General features: G+C 41.8%; 1 protein-coding gene across 10 annotated transcripts in view; it reads right to left on the bottom strand.

Moving 5' to 3' along the window:
- baz2ba (bromodomain adjacent to zinc finger domain, 2Ba) overlaps positions 1 to 15,913 on the bottom strand; it is a 70,866-nt gene that overhangs the window by 28,644 nt on the left and 26,309 nt on the right. For all 10 annotated transcript variants that reach the window (XM_087793901.1, XM_087793898.1, XM_087793897.1 and 7 more), the window contains exon 3: positions 968 to 1,141. In XM_087793901.1, the coding sequence (XP_087650027.1) occupies positions 968 to 1,139 (172 nt within the window). In that variant the 5' untranslated portion in view covers positions 1,140 to 1,141. The remainder of the gene's footprint in view (positions 1 to 967; positions 1,142 to 15,913) is intronic.

The raw sequence follows: 15,913 nt of genomic DNA, 5'->3' as shown, positions 1-15,913 counted from the left end.
CTTTCAAGTATGGAATGACATCATCCAGCAGCAGCCCATAATATCTGGCAGCACTTTCACAATCTTTATTCTTCTTCTCATAATGCAGTGTCGTCGTAAGAGATATTGAACTCTCATGCATGTGATGCAGCAAAAGTATTTAGGCAGATGAAAGACTCATGTTTCATGCAACTGCATATCTTGAAGCCCTGTGTGTATGTAATGGCACAGAGGGATTGGCAGAATGTATAATGCATAAGCTGGAGATGCTTCTAATGGCTGATCTTTTAGGGGGAACTCCTAAGGAAACGAAGGATAAAACACAAGGTGTCGTTTGATGCTTTGCTTCTTCCTTGTTCCGGTACGAGCGAACACGTCATTGAACGTGGGACTGAGAGAGTGGCAGACATGAAGAGATGAGAGAGAAGTATGTGCGAGCAAAAACCATCTTCTTTAGCCGAAGATATTTGAAGAACACTTAACACACACTTGCTTATGAAATATAAACCATAAGATTTAGACACATTTTGGGACGAGACACCGAGAGGCTGAGAGAATGTTAAATCATGCAGGCAGAGGGGTCTCACTCAGTGTCTCGCCGAGACACACACACACACTCACACACACTCACGCACACAAGTGTCGTGCTGAGCCCTGACTCTGAGGCAGCTGGAGCCACAGAGCTGAAGGTTGTCAGGAGACGTGGCGAAGCATGTGTGTGTTTCTCACACAAAAGAGGCCCCTAATTGTTTGGGATTCATTAATGCAGCAGCTTTTCAATTGCAACCCAAGCTGTCAGGAATGAAACCTGGTAGCGGGGCCGGAGGTGCACGGAGAATAATTAATATTCCTATGAATCCTATCAACACATGAAGGTGACCATATTTGACACCGGATATGCAAACATGGAAACTGCTGTCTGCGGCGTGTTCCTGCGTTTGTTTGTGATGGACAGGGCTGACGGGAAGGCAGAGAACGTTCTTCTTACCAGAGGTGCTGATGGAGGATCCCAGTGCTGAGGGGCTCGGGGCCAAACTGCTTTTAGTGTGGGGAGCAGGGGACGACGAGGAAGAAGAGGAGGAGGAAGAGGCCGCAGGGGAGGAGGTGCGAGCAGCAGACAGGGTGGGCGCTGGGGAGGCCAGCCGCTCTCCAGACTCCATATCTGTCAAACACAATCCAATCAGCAGGGTTACAATACTGAAGTAGTACACACTCCTAAAACACACACGCACGAGTGTTACCCCTGCACAGTCTAGTCGGTCGGACACACATCTACACACTCACAAACACACACACAACCTGACACTTTTCCTTTCACATCTCACTTCCCCTGAACAATATTTCTATTTAGACATGCCCAATGGTCCCCAGACTCTATTGATTCTGTGCAAAGGCAGGAGAGAGGAAAAGCATCTTTAAGGAGTCGGATTAAAAGACATTTGGACAATCTTGAGAGGCAGATTGAAACAGGGGTCAAGATTGAAAAGAAAAAAAGAAGAAGGAAACGTGATGTTCCATGATGTTAAAATGACCTGAGCCAAAAAGCTCTGTCAGGCCTTTTTTCCTCACACTCGTGTTTGGGCTTTAACTAAACAGCGAGGCTTTTAGGTGATGGATGCATTAACTAATGCAGCGGCTCTCCATCATTAGTCTCATCAAGTTGCCATGCCAGCCATTGTCAAGCAACCGGCGGCAGAAATACCTACAAGAAAACACTGGCCACTCGGCGGCCAAATATTTTTTACCCACGATTCCTTTAATCCCCGTTTGCTTACGAGTGGAAACAACACAGTGACGTTTCCCCAACACACTTGCCAACTTGTGCAGGCAGATAAACATTGAGAAAAAATACACGCGTTTACCCACATGGGCGCGCACGCACACACACACACGGGAAAATAAAAATCACCTTCTTGGTCTATCGTGTCAACCTGACTGTTCTGCCGTCTTCTCGTTTCACATATCCCTCTCCCTGACACTAATCCCGGACTGAAAATCCCCTTCAAAAGCACAGTTTGCAGATTGTGTTTTACAGGCAGGCTTTGTTATTGTGTCATTACACATAAACAGTCCCTGCCTCCATCTCCCTTTCCTTCCCTCTCTCCAACCACCCCGCTGCCACCCTCCCTCCCTCCTCTGCAGTGGGAGCAGAGCCACTGATTAAATCTCTGAGACAAAAGCTGCTATCCTCTGAATATCAAGTATCAGCCTTTCGCCAGGAGCAACACTGACAAGAGAGAGGGAGAGTGAGGGGAGAGCGAGAGGCACGGATGACAAGAAAACCTGCTGCAGTCCACAGGGAGGAGGCTGGTGTGCCATCGGACTTGGGCGGCCATGACTGCTGCAGTGGAGGAAAAAAAAAAAGAAAGATGGCAGTTGTGTAATTACGAGGGAGGTCAAAGGTCCTGCAAGTGCCCTCTCCTTACAAGGTGAGGGGCCGGACGCCCAAGGGCCAAATAATCGAAGGGGACTTTAATGCCACCTACAGGAAGTCGTCTTCGAGCGATAAGATGGCTAAGGGTTCCGTACGTCTCGGGCGGCAAAAAAACTGTTATTTCCCCGCAACGTTTAATTGCCGTGACAAGCCTGTGCTCCTTCACTTTAGCCGTCACCTTTTAAATGTCAGGTTAGGGTGGAAAAAAATTGATTACTTCATGAGATAAAAAGGAGGAGTGATGCTCGTGGTTGCTCCTGACACACACACAGAAAAAAACGCGAGTATCATTAGGAGTGTGATGAAAATGGAGAGGAGCTGTGGCCCTTCATAATTATCATAATGCACACGAAAACAAAAGGCTTGTGTCTCCAAGGACGAGCGAGCTTATGTGGTGTCAGCTGGTAAGTGAAGCGGATCATTCTCTACCTTTTCAGACAAGTGAAAAACAGGGAGAGTGAGAGGAGAAGAGATACACAGATTGAGGGAGCGGAAAAAAAAAAGGAATAAGCAAGACAATATGCTCTGATTTTTGTTGTGTAAAAAAAAAAAAGACAGATGAAAGAAAAGAGAGCAGAGGAGATGAAGGATGGGCTGTAAACCGCTCCTGTCGTTTCTCAATATCTGCACTTAATGCCTCGCCTTGTCAAAACGTGATGATGTGAACAGAATTGATTTCCCCCCTAACAAACAACAAAAAAGCAATCCCTCCTTTGCAGAGGTGTAAAGCAGATCTCCCCTCCCCCTCATCTCCTCTCATCTCTGACAATCTCTCTCAGGGCCTCTTTCCTGAGGATGAGAGATGGAGGGAGGAAAGGACGCAGGGGGAGCAAAAAAGACAAGACAGTCCATCCTTCCTACAACTACAAACTGATCACTTAGTGCAATTACAACGAAAAAACAAAAGTATGACGGAGCCGCACCAAACAATCATCGCCGCGATAATGAACTGCCAAGACGTTTAAAGGAGCCGATCCTGACTTAATCGTGCAAAATTAAGATGGATTTAGCATCGGAATTAGCTTGATTTGATTGGTAATTAACGGCGCACCGCGGTCGGCGCCGTATAGGAACGAGCGTTCCACCATCTCAAAAGAATAGCCAAATCAAATTGAGAAACCAATCAAAGGTGGAGCTGCGGCAACAGAAACAGCAGGTCCCGCAGATGCAAAAGAGAGCAAGGATTTATGCTAATGGACACACTATGATTTATAAGATGTGTTCCAGCGGCGGATTCGCAGTCACGTCCACCGACTCGACGCCGCGCCGAGCTGTCAATGGATGCAGCTAATAGTTGCAGGATGCAACAGCCCTTGAGGAGATAGTGTGGCTATAAACAGCTCTGCGGTTTTATGATTGTATGTGGCCTTCATATAGGAGCCTTCAGATGTCAGCATCATCTGGAATGAGGACAGGATTGTATAGAGAGGGGGGGGAGATAGAGAGGGTGCATTTGGCTGTGGAGTAATGGCCTGTGCTGCCGGTGTGGGTCCTTACATCACGCATTTGTTTTGCAGTGTTGTATGCCGCGGCCGCGTGTAAGTAATGGTGCCTGGTTACGCGAGCAGCAGGAAGGAAAAGACTCAGCCACTACATGCCATCAAAACGTCGTTGCATGTCACAGACTAAAACTATTCAACCCGCCTTACGCGTCTCAGTCCTGTTTTTTTTTCTCCTCCTCCCTGCTCACCTCTTCCACGCATACACGCAGTAACAGATGGCTGATACTAACTGAGATAATCCGCCAACAGAGTCATCAGCATGGATCAGTGGTAATCAGAGTGTGGACACAATGTCTCCTCTCTCGCCGTAATGGAAGGAGTGCCTGGCGCAAGAAAGCCCCAAATGCATTATTCCCTGTGATGGCCTGACCCCATTCAAAGACACATGGCGGCTCTTCCTCTGCGCTCCTGGTATCATTTCTGTGTCCGTCCTCGGAATCTATTACGCTCTGGCTTTTCCTTTAGGAGGGAAACTTTTGAGTCTAACCTCAATATCACTCACTGACAGCAGGCAAGAGGAACAGAAGTGCCAGCAGGGGTTGATGAATAGGCCCGAAGTCCATTTCTTTTAAATAGTGGTGCGAAAAATATCAACATACTAATATATAGTGATGTTCTTTTTTACAATACTGCATTGCCATTCAACAGCATTGTATACATTAGTTATTATATGGTTTATATTAGAAAAAGTATGTATAATATATATATATATATATATACAATTAACATTCACATATTCAGTGTTTGTTCATTTTTGTGTCGCAATCCAACTTCCAGTTGCTAGATGGAAGCAGTCATTTAGTCCTCCATATCATAAAAATGAAATCCTGCAAGATCCCGACGATGACGAGAGGATACAGTTGACTCCAGCAGTTCTTCATGCTGATGTTTGGACATATTTTGGTTTCAAAATAAATTATCAGTATCGCCATATTCAACGTTATTTAAAAAGAAAATCTAACAAACTAATAGGAAATGGGAAGAAACTAACTAAAACCGGATTCATGAAGATTGTAAAATAACATAAATTAACATCTGAAACAAGCAGATATGGCGAGGGGGAAATGTGCCTTTCTAGTGAGCTTAAGTTTGTGTTTTCTTCTGTATGCATTAGTGTCCAAAGTAAACCTGATTTTGACAACCTAGCCTCTATTCCAGAGAACCTTTAAAGTTCATATGCATAGTTTTACTTGCTTTCATTTAAGCAACAGAATGATGACAATGTTAGTTATGACCTGTCAAGAATGACATATTCATAAAATCTTGATAATGGGACAATGAGCGTATTCCATGCTTGTGTTCCAGAGTTTTTATTCTTGTTTAAGGAAATGATCAAAATAAATCAACTATGGTAACCAAATGCGTTTGTTTGCTCAACAATGTCCTTGATAGATGAAACGGTCGGCTGCTAAGCTAACAACACTGGAAGCCCTGATGATGGAGTTCAATACAAACATGAATCCACTGTGAAAACATGGAACAAAATGCTTAAGAAACTACATTTCTTTATGAATTATGTGCAAACATTTCAAACAGCTTCATGAATAAACACTGTCGCTCGTGTTGGAAGTATCTGCTTCAGTGTTAAAAGAGAATAAAACGGTAAAGATTAAATTCCTCCAGAGGTATGAAAGCTTCAGCGGCCACAGCATCGCAACTTAATCACAAGCACAAAGGAAAAAATTAAATATTTTCCACTTGGCAAAGAGAAAAGATAAGGACGTTGGAGGGAGAAAAAAAAGTTAAAATCGTTAATAGGAAAAAGACTTAATTGTCTGATTGACGCTTAGATAATGATTCAGATCAAGTTTCTTTTTATTTAATTTCACATTTTTACAAGCTATCTTGTAACAGCCTTCTGTTAGCCATTACTTGTAAAACACATTCTACTTTTTCTATGGCATTGACTGATCAGTAGTTTAATTGCAAAAGGATCAGGAAGCAAATCCAGCCCAGTCGTGGCCGGTGCAGGTGACGGCTAGACTGGTCTGGACCCCTCCTTCGGTCTTGCCCAGTGACAGATGGCAAAGCGGGGCGTGTAGGGGATGGGTTCCTCTGCCTGCATTGGCACTGGGACTGGTTGCAGGTCCTATTACAGTCACACCACTGCCTGCCTCCGTGCAACAGACAGGCTTAGCATGTGAGAGCAGCTTAAGGCTTGCCAAACCAAAAAGGTTATGATACGGTCCGGCGTGAGCTAATGCTCGGGCGGCATTAGCGCAAATGGATTTCCACCTCTTTTCTTATTCACGTGAGTTTCTACAGAAGAAGCTTTAAAATAGAATAAATAATAACGGCGCCGTGTGCCACATGCATTGGGTGGTTTTAATATGACAAGAAATTGACTCGTGCCAAATAGCTTATTTGCCTTTTCAAGCAGACGGAAGATGCCAAAGGCTTGGATCTACATCCCTGCCCACCACCCGTCTCTGCTGGGTTCCAAGTGACAATAATGTGATTTTGGGACATGGTGATGACTCGGTGGAGGAGGATAGGACAGGCTTGTCAGTTGTGTTTGATGTCAAACCTATGTGTGACAGAATAGTGTTACTCAGCTCAACCAGACATGGCACTCCCCTCATTTCCTGGCCATAAATAGAAGAGAATGAGCCGATAGTGAATGTGTGTGTGAACGTGTTTTTGAGATAGATTGACTGCTTGTGTGTGAGAGTTTATCTGTGTGTCGTCGTCCAACCAATAGGCAGCACTTTAAGTACTAAAAAGTAAGCTCAAAGAAAAAAAACTCCCCCGTTTCTAACTCACATCTATCTCCAGATGAAGCCAAAATATTCTCCCCATGACTGAAGAAACAACACAAGTGTGCTTTAAGAAATCGTCTCTGATGTATCTACATCTCTCCCTCTGCTGGCCCGGCACAATCACCTGCCAGTCCCAACACTCATTACTTCTTTTTTTTCCCCCGCATATTGAACCAAACATTTTTTGCCCTCGTCCATAAAACGCCGCGGTGACACAGGGAGCCGCATGGAAGCGCATTTCAACAACAGTCTGATATCACGCACAACTACACACAAATGGCACTTCTGTGGACACTTCAAAGAAAGAACATTTCCAGCAGCAGGAATGTTTTCAAAGATGCTGAAACAAAAACACCACTATAAACGGAGAAACCCTTTACAGGTGTGCTTAGTAATGCCACTTTTCTGCTGTTTTGTTTCAATTGGAGCATAAAAAAGAATATATAAAAAAAAGTATTGCTGGGTATTGCAACAGCATGTAAAGAAGCTTGAATTTAAACTGAAAGAGAAACTGAGATTCTGCTGTGGAAACCACCTAGAATATTACTAATCTAACAACCCACAATGAAACTGTAAATGCAGTCAACGGTTAAAAGTGTGATAAAAGTATGAGCATCGATTAATATTGAAACATATTATAACAATGTGTGTCGCAGGGACGGCAGCAAGAGTGAAAAGGCCTGGACTTTGCACCTGGTAACCTTTACCATGAATCTGGGGGAACCGTGATTAGAGTCAGAATAACCACAACCGGTCTCTCTCTTGAAAAAGTAAGCAGAGATTTAACTTTGAGTCCCTCCCCAATGTTTTGGCTACTTCTTGATTTGGAAGTGATAACACTGGATTTTAGTAATGAGAATTAACCACTATATTGAGAACTTTTGTCTTTGGGCTCAGCTCTTTCTCCACCACAACAGACTGAAGTCAGTTCGCAACGTGAAGATACATCTGTTGATCTCATACCGTTGATCATCCTTCCTTTACTCGTGAATATAGCCTTCTATTATTTATTTTTTTAATACGCTGGACTGAAAAATAAAAGGTCAAATAAGGTATTTTCATTTTTAAAGTAGGTGGGTGGAGGAGTCTCTAGGGGTTACGTTACATCATGTTAAGAATAAAAACCCACATGACACAGAAACATGCGGACATGGCTTTTTTCTGTTAAAGTGGTAAAGTAATGTGATGAAAAAGCAGAAGAATTTTCATGCCTTCAAAAAAAACATTGATGCTATATCAAAGATGCACGAGCAGGTTGAGGACGAGAAGAAGCTTTATGCACAAGCATGTCAATTATAAACAATACCGGACATACCGTCTATTAAGACCCTTGTTATTTTATTTCAGTGACTGCACAGTGTATGAAAGAAGGCGAGAAATGAAAGCAGCATTATTTATCAGCTATATAAAGGTTTGTGGGGGAGCAAAGGAGCCAGGAGACGCATGAGCGCCGAGAACAAGAGCAGCTCTTCATATATGCATAATGTAAATGACATGCATGTCAAATAGAAAAAAAACAAACAGACAGTGACAGAACAATAGAATACCCACAGTGGGAAAAAGCCTGGCTAAAGAAATTACCAGCATCCGTTCGTTCAAAAGTTAGATTATATTATATTACTTATTTATGTGCGAGGTAACGGATCGTGGTATCTGCCGTTTGAATCAGTGAACACATCCGTTTTTGGATGTTTTTCTTTATTTTTACTTGTGTAGTCAGTATTGATTATTTTCACCTTTATGTTCTGTGCAGTGAACGCTACTGGCCACGAGGGTTTTTATATCAGGTGTGTTTCCCATGGCTACCATCGATTATCACTTCTTTATGAAGAATTGATTAATGTATATAGGTGTGTGAAAACATATCGTGATACTTATTACTAAAATTATTACTTATTATTTTTTAAAAAAATGAAAAAAAGGCTGTCAGATTAGCCAGGTAAAGTGAACAAATACATAAACACACCTGCACAATTTAAAGCAGATGTCTGGAAGCTTTTCATTTATATTTAGAGTGAGCTAAAGAAAAGTGAATGCTGTTTTCCACCAATGAAATAAAGCTTGAATACAACAAACCTACAGACTAATCTTGAGAAACCACTTAATTGTATTAACTTAAATTCAATTGACTGTATAATACAGGAAAATATCAAGAAAACCGTCATACATCTTGACCTAATATTGTAATGTATAGGGAGTTTCTTTCAAGCAAAGCTTTTGTACTCTTACGTGTCCATTTCTCTTTGGTTTTCTTTACTGTTTGAATCATCTTGAGGCAACTTTGGAGGTCAAAGGGTTCATCTATAGATGTGGTTTTCATGTTCTCTTGATAGCATGAGCTTCCTCTACGAACTTCAGTTTGCAAGTATCCATGAATGCTTTTCCTAGAAAATATAGCACGAGCTAGAAAGAAATACCAAAAGTATATCTAAAGATAAGACTTTCAATACAACTCAGGTATGATTTAGACGCAGGGAATGCATTTTTAAAAAAGACTAGCAACAGTTACTACCTAATTTAGAACCTAAAATGTCCAGATTTATTAACTGAACAATTCTAAAGTGGGTTGAAAATAACCCTGAGTATCCAACATTTTATGTATTAAAGCAAATACCCGCAAAAAAATAGAAGAAATTGTATGTATCATTTCATCAAGGAGGTCTGACAATAACCGAGTCGAAATATGAGCTATTCCGACGATCTTAAACATACAGTTCCTAGCTATACCCTTGGCTTGCTTTCAATCCATGGGAGGAGACAGCTTACCTGGATTTTGAAAGACAAGGAGGGTGGTACGATTCCCACAAAGAAAACCCAAGGTGAAATTTGATACACAACTCCTTGAAAAACTAGCACAACAATCGTACGGTATGAATATATATTACACACATACAGTGAGTGTGTAATATATGTATAATGTAAAGAACATGACGTGAAATAAGTCTAACTATCATCTTGTTTATGTGTAGTTACAGCCATTATTGCTTCTGTTAAACACCTTGAATTAGCTTATAAACCAATGGGATTCATATTTTTCTCCTAGTACTTCTCCACTTACGACGGCCGGCACTTGCTGCATGTACCAATAAGCGTCGACCAGAAATCATAGATGAAAGTGTTTTTTCACGAGCAGATAAACACTAGTTGGTGCGGACGTGCACGATCGAGTGCTATACTAAAATATGAGTCACGCCATGATGATGTCGTGCAGGTATATTTATCCCTTAAAACGGTCACAGTACCTGAGGTTAAACATGAAAATGAATAGTTGAAAGAGAATAGTGTTGTATTGACAGAGAGGGAGGCGAAGCAGCGGGCAGTCAGCCACTCTGTTCTGCCTCACTGCCACTGGGGAGGGAGGCCAGTGTGCACACACACACACACACACACACACATCTACACACACACAGACATGTTCACATCACCACACCTGCGCACACGCACGCCGGTGCGTACACACATATGTAAACACGCAGGCTTGACAGACACACATTCGTATTCTCGAACATACACAGTCTGCACACTCCCTTACACACACACACACTGGCACGCACACACACACACTGGCACGCACGCACACACACACACAGGCACGCAGGTGAGGTGCCAGCACATCACAGCGCTGCCATTTTTCAGTGTCTTGCTCAGGGAGAAGCGCTCTGACATTTTATGAAGCACTCTGCAGAAATCAGCAGCTTGTAATGGCGGCTGGACTGTCACTTCTTTCCCACTCCTCGCACTCCCTCCGCTTCCCTTTTTTTTCTTCGCCCTGATTCCCTTAAAAGATGTTATCTCCCCGCATTAGCATAATGTAATCAAATTCGGGAAAAATTGGTTTTTAATTATAAAGTGTAATCTTTTATCAGCGGCGGTTTAAGCTTTTAATTCTTTTTCTCATCCTTACAAAAGGAAGACATTAATGTCGCGAATGTTTCCACGCGCTCGGACGAGAAAGGGCGAGCGGGAAAATACGGATCATTTTTAAAAACTTTTCCAGGTGACCCATTGTGTTTTTTTTTTGTCATCACCCGTTCGAACTTTACATCTCATTTCGATAGAAACATGTGTTTCGTGTGTCGGGGAAGGCTGTTAAAAACACCTTATCTGCACCAAGGCAGGATCTATGGCCATGATTAAATCTTCTGCTTGTTGTTCCCGACCAGCTCTGTGTTGAGCAATGATTAACAGTTAGTGACTCAACAAACCGCCGCTCGCACATTAACACTGTGTTTACACTGGGACGGCCCTTCGCTGCAACATCCACGGCTGTTGCTAGGCTAACTGTCTGAGTCCTGTGACGAATCAACCTGGTTAAGAAAAAAGTCAAATCAAAATAGCGTACCCAGAGGATAAGAAGATATAACTCATGGTGAAATATGAGGGAAGTGTCGTGGCAAAGTCTCTCAGTGGAGGCGACGCTATAAACCTTAAACTAAGCCGATTTCATTAATGTGACATTAGCATTTGTAATGAGAAAAAAGGGGGGGAAGCCCCTCGGGACATCTTTGTACCCTTACAAAGCCCACGCACACACTGACACACTTGCACTGGTATTAATACACACACGGCGATATATTTACGTCCTTATTAAACAACAAGCACATGCATCAAGTCAAGTTAGCACAAGTGTTTAACAGCCAGCCGTCTTTCAGTCTGTTTGAGAAAAAACTTTTGCATTAGAGTCAATATTAGCCAGTCGATCTTAACGCTTTATGCTCCGTTGTATTTCCATTTATTTGCTGAAGATTATTATTCAATTAATATTTTTGTTAGAAAAGTCAAACCCCAAAGTAGTAAGTATACAAAACTATCTTTCATGACCTTCAGTTACTTGCTGGAAGTGTCTGTTTACTCGTGTAACTCAGCTGTGTAAACAATCTGACAAGAGGAATGTTCATTAACGCCTGACTGATTGATTTAATGTTTGCATTATTTACAGCATGTAAGGTAGTTTAGGGATTTTCAAATTGTCGTTTTTATATTAATAATAATGTTTTAGATTTAAACTTCGGTGCAATGATTACAGTTGACTTGATTTGTTCATTAATAAGGGCCTCAACATGGAAACGTACAATATTTGTAAATTGTAAATACATATATTTTACAATTACTGCTTCCTGAGTGTATTTGGAGCTCTTCACCTTCCAAAATAAACATCAAATTATGAAGAAAAATACAATTACACAAGCTAATCTAGACTGGTTTGGGGATAACTAGTCATATGTATTTACATTTCTCACTAATGACCGTTGATGTTAGCATTGCTCACATAAATATCTGTTTCCTCGGTAAATATTAGAAGTCCAATTACTGTTAAAGTGACGCAACGTATTCAAAGGCTGAACTTTGCTAGTTTGTTTTAGCTCATGTCTTATGTACGAATGTCCTTTAGCAGAGAAACAGGACGTACGGGTCAACAGAGAGACACACATTAGGGCAGCGCTGAAGAGAGGAAATGGTTTCTCTTCAGAGGTATTTGTCTTGTGAATTCATTTATAAGCTCAAAGAAACGGTTAATTAATGAATTCTAGAAGGCACGAATATTGACTGTATAAACACGTCTTAGCAGCATAGAGCGGCAGTTACAGATTGCTCAGATAATTGAAGTTAATAAATACTCCAGCGATCGACCCAAAACACCTGCGGGTATATAATATACCTTTATTCCTACAGCATTAGGGAAATATATCAGTATATTTCAATTCTTGCGTAACATTCTTAAATTATATCCTGAAGTGAATTTCTTATACGATTTCTTCTACAGCAGTTTATTCACTTTTATTCGAGCAAACGTGGAAATCAGAGTCTTGAGAAGTCTTCATTTGGTTTCAAGATCTCTTTTTTTTCCCCAAAGAATATCTTCATATAATTTAAGTTGTCAGAGCCATATTATAATCATCTCAAATATGTGTTATATGCTGAACTTAAAGAGGGTTTTGAGGCTTCGAATAACAATAAAATACAAACCTGTACGATTAATGACGTACAGAAAATTGGATCAGATGTTTTTTGTCTGTGTCTTTATACCTTAATGAACAGCTGATTTCTTACTATACATTCATGGAGAAGAAGTGTGTTCTGTATGATGTTCCTGTATTTTGTATTTTCTTTTTACACAAAAAAAATGAAGAAAAAAAAAAAAATACAAAAAAATCCTGTCCCACCAAAGATTGAATGAAACAAAATAACAGACAAATTATAATATTTATCAAATATCTGTAACTATTCACATGTTTTTATCACATGATTATCGCTCAAAGGGCCTGACGCATCACTTTTATGACTCAACCTCTCTTTGCTGATGTTAAACAAAAGCCTTTACGGGCTTTTCCAAGACGTCTCGTTATTAAAACCTCGACTTCCTGTGTCACAACACTTTCAAGAAGTGCTTTTATTCGAAAGCCAAAAAAGAACCGTCAAAGCAGCATTCAACCCGACGCTCACCCGCAGGTACGCGGACATGCTGTTACCTGTGTGAGCCCTGCGAGCCTCCCCTCCGTCACACTACACCTTGTGAAGAAACCATACCCGCCAGTACTTCCCTCCGACCAATCGGGGAGCTTCCTTCGTTTTGTCACCAGATCTCAGGCGAGGAGGGTTCGTGTCCGAGGCCTCGGTGTGGGTAAAATGCTGATGTCGGGGTGTGTTGGTCGGTGCCAGTGTCACAGCTGGTGGATCCTGTGTGTGTCGGTGTGTGTGCATGTGTGTGTGGTGGATCTGAAACCGTAGCTACCTTGTTGTTGATAATCATGTCTCACCCACTCACAACCCCGAAGGGAGTCAGACCCGAGACCACTGCTTAGTGTCTGTTCACACACATGAAGCGAGGGCTTGGATTACACAGGGCTCAGTAGTGACTCATCCAAGAAGGGGTGGAGAAAAAGGCCCTCTGTTGTTTCGCTTCACACACACACACACACACACACACACTGGCACGCACACACGCACACACACAGGCTATTTGCAACAACGGCTACATCATAGACTCGGAGAGAGGACCTCGTTGTTCCGCGCACCTGCGAGAGACAGATGTTGGGAATAAATCAGAGGCGGGATTTCAGTGAAGTGAAGCTCCACACTTGTGTAACTCCACTAACTCGACGCTCACAACACTAACCAGAGAGCAAACAGCTGCACGTGACAACACACACACACACACACACACCAGTGATGAAAGCCACATAGCTTGTGTGCACCTGACACACAAACAAACAGGGACTAGACTGTTGGAGGGGTGGGGGGGGGTGTGTCTCGCCGTTTCAAACGGTTTTGTTTTTAGCTTTTTCTTCGCTCCGTGTCGCCACGTCTGCTCTTCACTTTTTTAAGCTCAATTGTTAGAAGAATCTGAAAATCCTACGACAACAGACAAGTCACAACAAGGCTGCAGGCAGTGTGGGTGGCTGAAGAGGAAGCTCTCTTTCCTGCTGTTGACTGTGAATTTCCAGACTTGAATACATCTATCTATCTATTTGCCACACACACACGGCCAACCGAAGAGATGTCCACGGTGTCGGGGAATAAAAACGTAAAAAAAAACATCCTTATGTCAGTGCACGTCGTGTCTGAGCTGGCTGCCATATCTTTTGTTTTTTTTCCCGTCCCCTTCTTGTTGTCAAACAGGCTTGGAAAATTGTCTGTGTATGAACATGTGTGTGTGTGTGTGTGTGTGTGTCGTCGCGGGTGTGTGTGGAAAACACCCTTCACGCTTTATGGTCCAGAAAGAGGATAACCAAAAAAAAAGAAGCAAGTTAACCACCAGCACGTTGACATTATCTCTTCTTGCTGTCCTGAAATGCCAGCCTGCTGTGAAACTCTAAATATGTGGCGTCCTGTCACATCACATAGTGTGTGTTTGTGTTCGTGTGTCAGGGTGAGTGCTCTTTATCCAAACAAAAACTGACTTTTTCTAAACTTTTCTTTTGGTCGGGTCCCTGATCTAACGTGGATTTATGGCTTGCATGCCTGCTTTTGACAGTTTTACATTTTCTTTTTGAGTCGAATGAGTGAGTGAATGAACGTGAAATGACAGAAACGTGTGATTGAACGGAAATCACACAAACAAGTTTCACAGCCAGAAGTGTTAGCAGATTAGTCACTAGTGTTAAATGAAAACAATGATTATAAAGATGCATATATAACGTCAGCAAGATTTAGTTGGAAGAAAACTACAGATCACAAATAGAATTGACAAATGACATTCGCACAGACACATAGCTGAGGCTAAACAAACATTTTCAGGCAACATTCCATATCTTCCAAGCACAGAGACTCACTGATGTGTGTGTGAAGCACATTAAAATGAGTGCGAGTAAAAACAAACTCTACTAAAATCGACTCTTATTAAAGCAAAATCGTACTTTCAGCTTAGTACTTGGTGAAAGTTAAAAAGTACAAACAATACTCATCAATACACAATGTTAAAGTCATGTGTCACATATTTAACATTCCTGACGTTTACTACATCATATGAATGAACAGATATTTTCTTAAACACGCAAAAATACTCGCTTGCTTTTTTGTTTTTAACGCAGTCGTGTTTGAGTCAACCTTTATCCCGATTGAAGGAAGTGGGCGTATTATTTTGTTTGTTTGTTTTTTTCAGAATGAAAACACTGAATCATCGGAGCATTTCTATTGATAACCAAGTGAAATTAATGAAGTTAATCCTTAACTACTGAAAGAAACATCTACCAATTAAAAAGTGCCATCGCCGACAGGTTTTTACACCCTTTATTATTTTTTAATTATGCTCTTTATGCAACAGAACCACAGGTGAAGATATCCACAGATATTCGTCATCATATACGAGAAAACCTACTACAGTAACAAGGTATTTGTACTGCTGTACTCTCCACCTCAGGTAGCGTTCGAGTAATACTTCTGGACAAAGACAGTCAGGTAGTGGAATTTAGTATTCATGGACAAAGAAGGGTGGCTTTACAGCCATACTCGAAAACTACTTGGGTCGAATAAAGCAAAACTGCGGGCCTTGTGAGTCTAACATCCATGACTCAAGAGGTCAGGCGGCCCATGCAGACTAAGCATCTGGGGTTAAGGGGATGAAACCAAGTGTGAAATGTGAGAAGACAAGCCAACATGGTTTCTCAGGCAACAAATAAAAAAAGACGACAAACATATCTCTGTGCCTGAGAGGAATGCGAGGTATGTTTAAAAGGAAGGCTGTTATTCGTACGATAGCGAGATGGAAAAGGAATTAGAGATCTTTCTTCTTTTTTTTC

Source organism: Callionymus lyra, chromosome 6, assembly GCF_982586985.1.
Source record: "Callionymus lyra chromosome 6, fCalLyr1.hap1.1, whole genome shotgun sequence".
In the NCBI taxonomy this organism is placed as follows: domain Eukaryota; kingdom Metazoa; phylum Chordata; class Actinopteri; order Syngnathiformes; family Callionymidae; genus Callionymus; species Callionymus lyra.
This window is presented reverse-complemented; position numbering and strand designations above follow the sequence as displayed.